Source organism: Mustela erminea, chromosome 17 (assembly GCF_009829155.1).
Source record: "Mustela erminea isolate mMusErm1 chromosome 17, mMusErm1.Pri, whole genome shotgun sequence".
NCBI classification, from domain to species: Eukaryota; Metazoa; Chordata; class Mammalia; order Carnivora; family Mustelidae; genus Mustela; species Mustela erminea.
In genome coordinates this window covers 8,517,330-8,530,989 of record NC_045630.1, presented here as the reverse complement: position 1 = coordinate 8,530,989, position 13,660 = coordinate 8,517,330, and the positions used below count along the sequence as shown (strand labels likewise).

At 43.1% G+C, this 13,660-nt stretch overlaps 1 protein-coding gene across 10 annotated transcripts in view; it reads right to left on the bottom strand.

Annotated features, from left to right (window-relative positions):
- The window catches only part of SDCCAG8 (SHH signaling and ciliogenesis regulator SDCCAG8), a 229,597-nt gene that overhangs the window by 136,289 nt on the left and 79,648 nt on the right, over positions 1-13,660 (bottom strand). The window contains exon 13 of one of the 10 annotated variants that reach the window (XM_032317281.1): positions 6,786-9,097. The exons of 8 other annotated variants lie outside the window; for them this stretch is intronic. In XM_032317281.1, coding sequence (XP_032173172.1) covers positions 8,873-9,097 — 225 coding nt within the window. In that variant the 3' untranslated portion in view covers positions 6,786-8,872. Of the gene's footprint in view, positions 1-6,785; positions 9,098-9,240; positions 11,811-13,660 lie in introns of those variants that run through there. One more of the 10 variants, XM_032317282.1, reaches the window with a different exon arrangement.

The window sequence follows — 13,660 nt, the reverse complement described above, 5'->3', positions numbered from 1 at the left end:
GTTTTTTTCTTTTCTTTTTCTTTCTTCCTTTCTTTCTTTCTTTTTCTTTTTTTTTTTTTTTTTTTAGAGAGAGAGTGTATGCGGAGGAAGGGGCAGAGGGAGAGAGAGAAACTTAAGAAGGCTCCATGCCCAGTGCAGAGCCTGACACAGGACTTGATCTCACCACCCTGAGATCGTGATCTGAGCTGAAATCAAGAGTCGGACACTTAACCGACGGAGCCACCCAGGCGCCCCAAAAGTACTCTCTCCTCGACTCTGACTCCAGCTTTCTGCCTGCACAACAAAGATGAACTAGGCGTTAGAGGGTGTGTCCTCTAGTTGACGTGTTATTACTTATTATTGAAAGTTCATTCTTCAGCTCACCCATGCATTCATTTACTTCATTCAACTGACAAATAACACTCGTGGTAATAAGCCTTCTCTGTGCCGGGTGCTGGGGAACACAAGGATGCGTAAGACAGAGATTGACTTCAAGTGGCTTCCTGCTATATCTGGCAAGTGATGTCAGTTTTCTGGGGCTCAGTCTTCTGTCCTCATGTCTTGAGCTTCCTTTTGTCCTCCAGGTATATATGGAAGAGGGTCTCTGCAAATTCTGTCCACGGCCTTCCCTTCCTATCTCTCTGCCCCACTCTAGACGAGGCTGAAATATGACTTTTATGATAGTATTTTTTTAAGCAACAGCTTTATTGACATAATTCACATACAATTCTCTCATTAAAGTGTACAGCTGAAGGTGTTTTAGTTTATTCAGAGTTGTGCAACCATGACAGTGGTCAATTTTAGAACACTTTATTACCCACAAAGAAACCCCATGCCCATTAGCGGTACCTCCCCCCCGCACCAAATGCTCCCAACCTCCTTAGCCGGAAGCGACCACTAATCTTTCTGTGTCTATAGATTTGCCTAATTTGGATACTTCCCACAAATGGGATCATACAATATGTTTGTCTTTTGTGACAGGCTTCTTTCACTCAGCATACTCTTTTCATGGTTCAACCATTTTATGGAATGTACTGGGACATCTTTTGTTTTAATTGTCAATATACAGATAGAGATAGAGATATAATCACATTTTATTAATCTATTAGTTGATGTCCATTTAAGTTGTTGCCATTTGGGGTTATTATGATGAATGCTGCTTTGGAACATTCCTGAACACAGTTTTGTAGGGATATGTTTCATTTCCCTTGGGTATATACATAGCAGTGGAATTACTGGGTTATAGTGTGACTCTATGTTCAAACCTTTGGAGAAACTGCCAGACTTTTTTCCAAAGCAGCTACACTACTTTACAATCCTACTAGCAATTTATGAGGCTCCAATTTCTCCATATCCTTGCCAATACTTGTTATTATCTGTCCTCTTGATTTTAGCCATTTTAGTAGGTATGAAGTAGTATCTCATTTTGATTTGGATTTGCATTTCTCTGATAGTTAACGATGATGAGCAACTTTTCACATGCTTTTTCTGCTATCTGCCCATCTTCTTTGAAGAAACATCTGTTAAGATTCTTTGCTTGGGGTGCCTGGGTAGTTTAGCTGGTTAAGAGTCTGTCTTCAGCTCAGGTCATGATCTTGGGGTGTTGGGATGGAGCCCCGCATTGGGTTCTCTGCTCAGTGGGGAGACTGTTTCTCCCTCTCCTTTTGCCCTTCCCTCCCACCTATGCACTCTTTCTCTCTCAAAAAATCTTCAAATAAAAAGATTCTTTGCCTGTTTTTAAATTGGGTTGTCTTTTTTTTTTTTTATTAAAATTTAAGCATGCTTTATAAGTCCCAGTTACAAATCTCTTAGAAGCTACATTATTTGTAAATATGATCTCTCATGGTGGGGTCTATCTTTCCACTTTCTTGCCGGTATCCTTCGAAGCACAAAAGTTTCCTATTTTGATGACATCCAATTTATTTATTTTTCATTCTTCTATTGCTTGTACTTTTGGTGTCAGATCTAAGAAACCACTATCTAGACCAAGCTCAAAGGGATTTATGCCTCTGTTGTCTCCCAAGAGTTTTAAAAATTTAGCTCTTCACTTGTATATGGTGCAAGGTAGCAGGCCAAGTTCATTCTTTCCTGTGTGGATATCCAGTTTGCCCAGCACCATTTGTTGAAAAACTATTCTTTCCCCTATTGAATTTTCTTATCCTTGTGGAAATTTGGCAGTTGAGTAGGGTCTTTTGTGAACTCTGTCCCACCACAGGAAGCCACTTATACTGAGGCCTCTCGTCACATTTTCACCTCCTTGCCAGACTACAAGAGTTGTTTGAGCAACACACATATTTCATTTTAAGCATATCTCATTGCAAAATCAGTACCTAATTGTGAGTGACATGTAATAGTTTACCAATAACTATTAATTAAGCAAATGAGTGCCTAAAAATGAGGTAATCATTCTCTCCTCACCTGCTGTCTAATCATCGACAACATGAAGGGGACAGACCGAATCATTACAAACTTTCTGGTTCTCAGTGCCCACCAAACCATTGCTCCTTATGACCCAAGGCCCTCCCTCTGATTCTGCATATGCGGCCAATGAGAGGAGAGAGACTAAAGAAAACAGCCACCTCCGTGAATTGTATTGCTCTGTGATCAGAAAGCATCTTCTGAAAAATGCCAAGCTCTATCAAATTACTCCTAATGACCCGTAACGGTTTGAGGCAGGGATGTGGGGAGGAGGAGGTTATAATCGCAATTACAGTTTTCAAAAAAAAAAAAAAAATTTTTATTTTCATGGATCCCTCCTGAAAATACTGATGGAACATAATGATGGATCTGTGGTCATATTTGCCTTCTCTGAGTTAGTCTAGTGGGAAGCAGAATATGTAGAGGCAAAAGCCTAGTTGTTTTCTGTGTAAATGTCTTTAGAATGGTTTCTAAAATCTTCCTCTTTTTCTCCTCCAGTTTTTTCTCCTCTTACCCTCCACTCCTGTTTTCTCTTCTTGTTTTTATGGCTGAGAAAACTCTAGGGTCCTCCCTTCTGTTCTGGATGATGAAGTTAGTCTAAGGTCTCCTAAATTCAGCATTTAGAGTCTTAAGACCTCAGACTCCGCTCAAGAAAAGTCATCAGCTAGTCATACCTCTTGTACAACATATTAGTAAGATACACACAAAGATAAATATGCACACATAGATTTTAAAATATAGGCATATGTAGGTATCTGATCCATCATCTTAATTCCCCCCTCAGATGAAACCATATCTGGTTCTTGTTATAAAAACCTCTATGGCTTCAATCATGTATACATAGTGGACCTTCAGTGAGTTAAGAAAGAAACGATGACCCAGTCCTATCATTCTAAAATAACCTTAAGTGTAGACACAACTTGAATACAACATCCTAACGTTTCTAACTCAAATTAGGATCTGACCATTACCTCTTGGTATGAGTGAATTCATATTGCTTTTTTAAAAAAATTTTTTTAAATTTATTTGAGAGAGGGAGAGCACAAGTGGAAAGGAGGGTGAGGGAGAGAGAGAATCCCAAGCAGACTCCCCACTGAGCACAGAGCCCAACATGGGGCTCAATCCCATGACCCATGAGATCATGACTTGAGCCAAAACCTAGTGTCAGATGCCCAACAGACTAAGCCGCCCAGATGCCCCTGAGTGAATTCAGAGGTCTGTGCATGAAATTCTAAGCAAGCGAAAGAGGATTCCAAGTGAAAAGGCAGTACTTGCAACGGTGAGACAATATTTCAAGTGGAACAATTCTTTCGAGTTCATGGAAGTGTTTACCTCCCCGTTTTCCTTAGCTGCCATTCTAAGTAGACAGGCACACTCCCTTGCACTTCCGTCGAACTTTCAACCACAACTTGACTTAGGATTTCCAAAGCCAGGCTAATGCTGTCGTTTGCATAAGTTATTGCCATGGAGAGAGAGAGAGACAGAGACAGAATGAACATCAGAACCTCAGTTGTAAGTAGAGAGATTTGACACAAAGAACAATTTTCCATTCCTCATTGGGAGAGCAGAAGGCAGGCCAGAAGTAGAGACACTGCTGCTTACTTGTTTTTTCCCTAAAAATGAAATGTAACTGCAGCTGATCTACTTAAAAACAGATGCCAACACCAAAAAGGGTTAAATTACTTTGACCAACCGTTAACGAGAACAATAGGAAAAAACCTAGACACCTGGCAATTCATTAACAGTCAGCTATATCTAGAATCTCTGTCTAGGGCAGTCTTTCACACCAGACTCCAATGAGGGCCAGGGAAATATTCCAGGGATATGTAAAGCCTCTAAGAGAATTTAAAAAAAAAAAAAAATGTTTTCATTTTGATGACTAAAAAAAAATCAAAACACAGAAACTGAACATGATCTTATTCTAACCACAGCATTTCCTTCCATCACTGCACTTACGAGAGCACCAAGTGCAAGTCTCAAGGGGAAGGATTAACTGTTAGAATCGCGGGTCTCTAACAGGAGAAGACCCTGTCATCCTGTGGATCATGCATTCACAGGGAAACTCTGGCTGGGGATATGTAATTCCACGGGTTTGGGGAAGGCTGGCTATTCCTCTAAAATACTTCCTTAAAACAGTTTGCTGTGGCCTAAAATGCTTCCAGTAGAATTTCATTCTTAATTCAGAGTCGGGCTTTAATCCTTATTGCAAATTAAAGCCTATCTTGTAATTAAATTCAGCCGTTTAAAAGGCTAGTCATTTTATTGTTCTATTATTAATCATAATGAAAATAATGTGATCTAAAATTGATGACAATAAAATTTCACCCTTATCAAATCAGGTGAACAACTGGAAAATCTGAAATGACACTTGAGACTCCATGCAATTTATATCGATTTTATTAATACTTAATTCATCATTAAGAGGGGCAGAGAAATATTTCCTATGTTTCCGGAAACACAGGAATTTTGAGCTAAAGAAAAATCTTAGCTATCATTTCTCCAAGGTTTCCGCTTCCTGGGAAAGAAGGTAAGGCTCTTGAGACGTTTGCTCAGGAAGATAGCCAAAAAGCCAAACCAAAAAGTCGAGTCTTTGGACTCACAGTCTATAGGTAAAGCAAAACCCTGTACCCTGAATTTTACCCTCCACCATTAGTCATGCAGAAATCTTCTACAAATCATTAAGGTAACTGTGAGTTCTTTATTCCTAAAAACTAATGCTACTCGATTCTAACATTATTTACAAAATGACATTTTATTGTTACTATCTGAAATTTGAACATCTTAAAATTATTCCCTCATGTAGAAAATACTACAGAGGAAATGAAAAACTTATGCAAACATTCCGCGGATACAGTATGATTTCGGTGCCTGACTGCAGGGTGTGCAGTATGTTACATAACAGGTGATTACCCTGGGATTCTGAACCTTACAGAAAGCAGCCTGTTTTCTATGGGAAATCTTTTATAATGGAGCCGTGGCATTGGAGGTATTGAGGTCCGTTACACGAGCATACTATGGAATCAAAAGACACATGTGTTCCTTGAATGCATCCGCCTTTCTTTCTTTTTTTTTTTTTTTTTATTTATTTATCTGACAGACAGAGATCACAAGTAGGCAGAGAGGCAGGCGGAGAGAGAGGAAGGGAAACAGGCTCCCTGCTGAGCAGAGAGCCTGACCCCAGGACCCTGGGATCATGACCCGAGGAGAAGGCAGAAGCTTTAACCCACTGAGTCACCCAGGTGTCCTGCATCCTCCTTTCTCACATCCCAACCCCAGCCCTGCCCCGTCCTTTGGTCAAGTTACCACATTAGACCTCCCAACCAGAATGTCTCCCTCTCATCCCTGCTGGCAACATCCTACCCACCCTCCAAAGATGCCAGCTCCCCCTCTTCTAAATCCTCGTACCCTTGTAAAGTTTGCTAATTACAGTTACTAGGATCTCTGGGACATGTATTTGTTTGCATACTTGTCTTATACCTTCCCTTCTTTAAGAACAGAAAACAGAAGCCCATTCTAGGCCAACATGGTGCATGGGATACATGATTGTTGAATTAAAGCAACAAGTGGGGCGCCTGGGTGTCTCAGTGGGTTAAGCCTCTGCGTTCGGCTCAGGTCATGATCTCAGGGTCCTGGGATCGAGTTCCGCATCGGGCTCTCTGCTCGGCAGGGAGCCTGCTTCCTCCTCTCTCTACATGCCTCTCTGCCTACTTGTGATCTCTCTGTCAAATCAATAAATAAAATCTTTAAAAAAAATAAATAAAGCAACAAGTGAAGTTTAGGGTAAAAAATTCTGAATTTGTAACAGTGTCTGTTCTATTCCAAATCTGACTTCTTATTCTTTCCTTTAAAATACATGTAAATGGGGATGCCTGGGTGGCTCAGTGGGTTAAGCCTCTGCCTTTGGCTTGGGTCATGATCCCAGGGTCCTGGGATCGAGCCCCGCATCGGGCTCTCTGCTTGGTGAGGAACCTACTTCCCCCACCCCCTCTCCTTGCCTGCCTCTCTGCCTCTTATGATCTGTCGAATAAATAAATAAAATCTAAAAAAAAATACATGTAAATGGCCCTATTAAAGTGATCACTATGAGGAATAGGCACAGCACATGAAAACGCTGGAGATAGAGTTATGTGAAACAAGCAAAAACCAAAATTATACCTAGGCTGTGTTTACTAATTGCAAATATCATATATGCATATGGACAAAATGTAGAAGGTAAAACAGAAAAATGAAAACAATTCGTTCTCTTGGGTGATGGAATTATTGGCTTCTGTGCATATACTTATGTTCATATAATAAATATTATTTTAAAGTGTATACATCTGTAGTAATTAGTAATATTTATGCTGGATATCACTACTAATATTTCTGGATTGTTTAAAAAAAAAAAAAAGCACATGGAGTTGTCCTCTGTCTACTGCCTTCTAGTTTGCTGCCCCGCATGGACACATGGGGAGCCACGGGCCACCTGGTCGCTACCACAGTCGTAGAGTCGGTTCCCAAGAAGGTGTTCTGTGAGAATGGCGGGTACGTCTGTGAGTCCAACATTCAATGTCAAAGGAAGCACACACACAAAAAATTTTAAGGACCAAAATCTAGATCACTCAGTGAAACTGAAAATATAGCAAAAACTCCTTGAGTTCAGTTTACAGCTTTATCGTCTTCTCCAAAAGCAAACATTTCTTTCTAAATGTTTACCCCATAAGGCATATGCTTTCTGAATGGGCTTGCTTTATGTCCTGCTTGCGCCCTTCTCTCTAAATCGCCCTAAATTGCTATCTTCAGATATATTGTTTCTGCTTACACATTTGATTTTTTAAAAATACATCATTATGGTGAACAACATTACCATGTTTCCTGGAGAACCGAATGACTCTTTTTTGAGTGTTTGAATTTCTACTGTGTTTTCGTGAATGACGATACATACTGCTACCTAAAACCTCGGCCCAAATCATTAACTAAGTCACCAAACGCTAAATGCCCCAACGATCTCCAACTTGGTATTATTCACTGGGGTGATTTGGAACTGCTCCTTTAAAAAAAAAAAAAGAAAGAAAAAGGGAACTTACTTTTTCACTGCTCATTTTGTGACTTTACTGACATAATTGTGGTTTAGAATGAAGACATTAACTTTGCCTGGCGTTGGAGAAAAATGAGAGGTTCACTAATCTTTTATTAAAAGAAGATATTTTTATTTACATAATCCCATTTGTCCCATTCAAGCATCGTGCAGGGCTGGGACAAAAGAGGCTGATTTATTAGACGCACGCTAGGCTGAAGAATTTGCTCAGAATTCTTGGTTAGGCTGTGATAAGAACACAAATTTATCTGAACAATGCTTTAGGGCGTACTTAGGGAAGATGCTATAAAAAAAAAAAACTTTATTGCATCACACACATGGAAGCAGATTCTGACTCTCATGGGCCAGAGCCAGCATGAACTTCACACTACATTAATTTGCACTTGTCGATATGCTGCTTTGCAAGTCTTTTGTAGGCATGTTCAAATGTGTACCCTGTCTCCTCCGCTAGAATATAAACTCCCTCAGGGCAGGACCCGGGTCTTCCAGCTAGCACCCCCACGGCGCCTCCGCCATCGGTCTGGGGAGGCCGGGCCCGCGCGCGTGCAGGGCCGCTGCCTGAGCAGGGAGCAGGGAGCGGGATGCGCTAAGCTTCCAGCAGCGGAAGAGGGTGTGAAGAACAGTGGCGAGCAACTCTGTCATCACCAGGACCGAGTGATTACATGTGCTAACGGCATGCCCAAGTGGCCCCTCTCCCAGTCAGTTTTTAGAGGCAGAAGTGCGACTGCAGGTGGTAGTTGAAAAGTCTCTCGAGTCTGGCTCTCCAGAAGCCATCCATTCTCTCAGTACATTCTCCCGAAGCCTTCTGACGAGAGCACAAGGCATTACAGACACGGAGCAGGGCAGAGCCGAGGAGGATTCTGCTTTAATGTGGAGGTGCGAAACTGCAAGTAGGAAAGACGGATGCCACGCCTGGCCGCTGGAACAGGGAGCCTGAGATATTCTGAAGGTGCTTCCACGGTCCAGTGGGAGACGGTGGACCTCGCAGGTCCCGAGCTGGGCCTTTGGCATCCTGCCATTTTTGTCTGAAACTAGCGATTTCAGGGAAGAAAGTTCCATGGCCTGTTGCTGCGGTCCCCTTCCGTCTCCCTGTCAGAAAGTTCTTCTTCGGGGCTACTGGGATTCCCAGGGGCTGTGGTTAAACTGCTTTGTTCTTATTCCTTCCGCCCACACGGAAGATCTAGAGCAGGTGTTTAACTTTCTCCTTCAAAGAATCTGTCAAGTGCTTGAAGACAGCACAGCGATGTGTTAGACTTCTCTAAGTAAAAAGGTACAATTCTTCACGGTTTCTTTATTGCTTTTGTTTCTCTGGCCTTCAGTGGGCCTCCCTTTAGGACGCAAGGCTTCTTCTCATCCTTTCACAAGACAGATGCGCTTCTTCCAACAATCTCATTCATTCTAGTGAACTTCAGAAATAATTCCCGTGTTGCTAGAGTCCGTGTGGGACTTCAGTACCAAAGTGCCGAATCCTACTGCCGTAGACGGGAGCTCCCATTCTTTCCCACCCTGATTGTTCCAGCCAAAACCTTCAGATCTACTTATTTGGTTTGCTCCAGGACGTCCGTACCTCAATGCTTCCTGCTCAATTGTAGCCACAACTCCAAAGTAATAACTCGTGCAATGCTGGGTTTAAAAAAAAAAAAGTCTTCCTGTCTCTTGAAAATTTTTTCCCCAACTTAAACTGTACCACAAAATACATTTTATATTTATATTTACACTCTCATCTAAACCATTATTTATTTTTAAATATTTATTTATGTATTTATTTGAGAGTGAGACAGAGAGGGTGAGGGAGCACGAGCGGCAGGGCAGGGGCGTGGAGAGCAGGCTTCCTGCTGAGCAGGGAGCCTGACACAGGGCTGGATCCCAGGACCATGCAGTCATGACCTGAGCCGAAGGCAGACACTTAGCCGACTGAGCCACCCAGGAGCCCCTTTCATCTAAGCCATTACTAAGCCATAGGCCACGACTACGGTAACGACACTCTAACCTGCCGCACACTCACGTGGCAATGCTACGGCTAAGAGACCAGGGGTGAGGCCGTGCCCCATACTGCAAAATACTCTGAAACCATTAAGTTACCACCTGAGACTGATGAGTCTCCAAACTCAAAGAGCCCCGCCTTCCAGTAAGGCACGAGAACCTCAAGCCATCTAGTTCTATTTCTGTACCCGGGGCAGGGGAGACAAACTTCTACAAAAGCTCAGACAGTAAATACTGCAGTCACTGGGCTACGGGGATGGGGTCACTACCACAGCTCGACTGTGCGGAGGGAAGCAGCCATCGACAGCTCATGCGTGAACAGAAGGGGCTGGGTTCTAACACAGCTTTATTCGTAAAAGCAGGCAGCGGGTCAGACCGGCCCCTGAGGTGCAGTTGGGCAGCCCCCTCTTATGGGTGTGGGGCATATGGGCGTGGTAAACACTCGTGCACAACCATATGTGTAAGTGGGTGTGTATCTACCTGCAGCGCCTGCCCATCCCCATGGCCTTGGCAGCATCGCGGGCGTGTGGCCGGGGCAGTCGTCCAGAGCTCCGTGTTTAGAAGGGTGCTGGGCTCTGCTGTCTACTGCTCTGTGGTCGACATCTTGACATCTGTAATGATTGATTATTGGCCTGTGTGCTTTGTCAGAGATGTCTGATGGGCCAGTGGGACACCCCCCCCCAACGCCTTCATAGCTGTGGTCTTCTCTCTTCACCACCTCCCAGCAGCCCCGAGACTCAGACACCGTCCCCTGCCGCTGCCTCTTCTGGCCCAGCCCTGGGGATCTGGCCGCCCTCTGCCTCGGGTAGAACCAGGTCTTGGCAGTGTGAGGGCGGGGAGGGACGGGTTCTGTTCTGCTGTTGCCCTCTGCCTCTGGGAGGAGCCCGGATGTGAGCCTGGGGAAGATTAGGTTGAGTGTGTCACCCCTGACAGACAGCCCAGGACACGGGGGTGACCATCCCTGCCTCCAGCTGCCATCACTGCTGCACGCTCGGGAGATCCAGCACGGAGTCTCTGCCCTTCCTGACCCGGGCCCCACCAGGCCCACCGGGCCCCACGAGCATGCCTGTGCGGGACGTGGTCTGAAGTCAAACAGCAAATACTGGGCAAGAGGGAGAGAGAAAAGGGAAGGGAGGGAGAGACAGAGAGAGACATTCTAGAAGAAAGGACAATGTTTTACATTGTAATACCTCTAGCAGCACGTTCTTCCTGCATTTTGGACACAGGCCCCTGCATTTTCCTTTTACAGGATGCCCTGCTCAACCCTTTGTGCTCTCAAGAATCACTTTCTGAGATTCATGTACTAGAAGGGAAGGTGACAAGGAAACTTCCACTTAGGCAGCGCTATGTAAGAGGGCTTCCCCAGCATTCCCCAACCTTAAACGTAAGGCTCGGAAGTTAATCATGAACTGTGGGTTTCCGACTCTAATGGGATCTGCTGACCGGGGCTGCCGCATGGGGCCCCTCCCTCACGCAGCTGCTGGAGGAGGAATTCTTATTTCTTCAGAACGACGACGGACGAGTCACCTTGTATAAGGCCCAGCCAACACGTATGTACGAAACTTAATAGGACACCAACAGATAATAAAGTTGAAATTTTGCTGGGATATCCTCTTATGCCCTATTCAAGAAGATCAACCCGTAACATTCTGACATACAAAACACACCCGCGTGTCGAGTTTGGATAAACCAGCTGTGAAAGGGGCACCACGGAGATGGTCAGCATAAGCCTGAGTACGGGCCGGGCAGGACGAGATTTTAAAGAAGTATTGTTAGTATTGTCAGGGGTGACAGCGACATAGCGATTACAAAAAAAAAAAAAAAATCCTCCAGAGACACAGGCTGAGGGGTTCACGGGTGAAATAACATCATGTCTGAGATCTGCCTCAAACGCTTCAGCAAAAGGAGCAACAGAAGAAGGAGACAGATGAACAGGCTGTGGAAGAGAAGACGGAGAAACAGACAGTGACAGAGAAGAGGAAGGAGGAGAGAAAGCATGTGAGCTAGAACAGGACTGGCAAAATGATGAACCTAGGTGACGGATGTGTGGGAACTCATTATGACATTTTTTTAATATGTTTTCAACTCCCATAATGGACTCCGTGTGTGTATGTGTGTGTGTACCTGTTGCCTACAGAAAAATTTCAAAGAAAAACTGGGGCACAGATTTTTCATTCTCCTCCATACCAAATGTCTTCTTTTTTTTTTTCTTTTTTCTTTTTCTTTTTCTTTTTTTTTTCTTTTCTTTTTTTTTTTTTTTTTGTGCGAGAAGCGTTCTCTCAGACGGGCAGGAGCGCTCTCCGCTGAAGAGATACAAAGGAGTTGACGGGAAGGATAATGTGCCCATGGGCTCCTGACACAATATAAGGAAGAAAAGGAGAAAGTGGGAGGAAGAGATCTCTATTGTTCCTCCCCTAACCCCTCCTTCTAATTATGCCGGAGTCAAGGCTCGGGTCACAAAGAAAATGATTTTGGTGGTCAACCATTTGCCCTGTTTTGTATACATCAAAAAAGCTCTTGTTCTTACCACATTCCAATCTCACAGTTTCCCACCTACTTTAGAGACGTATCGAGAAGCCAGATTAACAAAAATATGAACAAAATGACTATATTACGAGGAACGCTTTGTCTGTACACCAGGAGATGGCCTTCTTGTTAGGCTGAATTGCACGATGTGCAACACTTTAAAAGTTAAATACGCTGTCTATTACTATAAGTATTTCCGATAAATGCTCAACATGCACAGCTTTGAGAAGTTGAATGTAAATTTCTCTCTTGAGTGCAGATGGTGGCCAAGCAAAGCAGCTCTTTGGTCTTAGAGACAGAAGGTCAGGTCATGGCTGAAAGACCAAAGAACAATTGCTGCTTTGCTCCTCCAGATCATGCACGGAACGAGACACCACCACTTTCTTTTCTGAAGCTGCCTGTTCAGTACAAAATAGTTACAAAGAGCACCTCTAAGATTTCCCTACATTCTGTCCCAGAGAAAATGATAACAAGAACATCCCATCACAAACCCCTTATAACCATTCCAAGGTTTTATTCCTACCCACTGTGACCTCCTAAGAAGGCACATCTTTATCTAAAAGCAACACTAGAAATCATTATAAAACTGCTAATGTTTTACTAGGAAGCAGGAAATCTTTACAAATAAAAAAGCCTTCTTTAAAAATCCTGCTACTTTGGCCTCCGCATCATTGTTGGTTAATTGTTGCAACGAGTTAGAGCTCTGCAAGACAGATATTACAAATACTTCTACACATTATTCATTTACAAGTGATATGATAATCTTATTATTCTGACCTTGTTTTGTCTCCCTAGAACATTATCCTGTAATTTTAAATAACTCAGATAGTCTTATTTTTTTTTCCCAATTAGTTCAGGTTGTTATGTTGGGGAGACATTATAGAATAATACAAAAGCATATAAGAATGCCTGGTGAGCATACCAAGATAACCTTTAAAGAAAAAAAAAAAGTCATAATATGTCAGGAAAGGAAAGTTCTGTTTGGTTTGGTAGTGCTAGACCTTCCGCTGCTGATGGAGCATTTTCAATTCCACTATCAGGCACGCCCCCAACTGGATGCAACAAAACAGTTTCATCATCTGCATACATTAATAATGAAAATTTTCAAAATTAAAACCCATAACACTCTGAATATAGTGGTACAAAAGCAGAATCTGATTCTGGTTGTTCAGATGTTAATTTAGTGCCAGGGATTTCAGCTACGACTTGAAAAACTTTTTCAAGTACTAAATCTCATTATCACTTTCATTTTTAATACTTTCCCCAATCATCTTTACATCATCTGCATAGAGAGTTCACTGGGTTGAAAGGGAAAAGATGCTGGAAAGCATGGTAAAAGCTATGAACTAGAAATACATTAAAAAAAAATATTTTAAAGTTTACCTACTTTTAAATTGTGGTTTTTTTTTTAAAAAAATACTGACACCGAGAACTCATTTTACTGAACAGATTTATCAGTCTGCTTCCATTGAACATTAAGAATGAAAACCTTCAGGGGCGCCTGGGTGGCTCAGTGGGTTAAGCCGCTGCCTTCGGCTCAGGTCATGATCCCAGCGTCCTGGGATCGAGTCCCACATCGGGCTCCTTGCTCCGCAGGGAGCCTGCTTCTCCCTCTGACTCTGCCTTCCACTCTGTCTGCCTGTGCTTGATCTCGCTCGCTCTCTCTCTGACAAATAA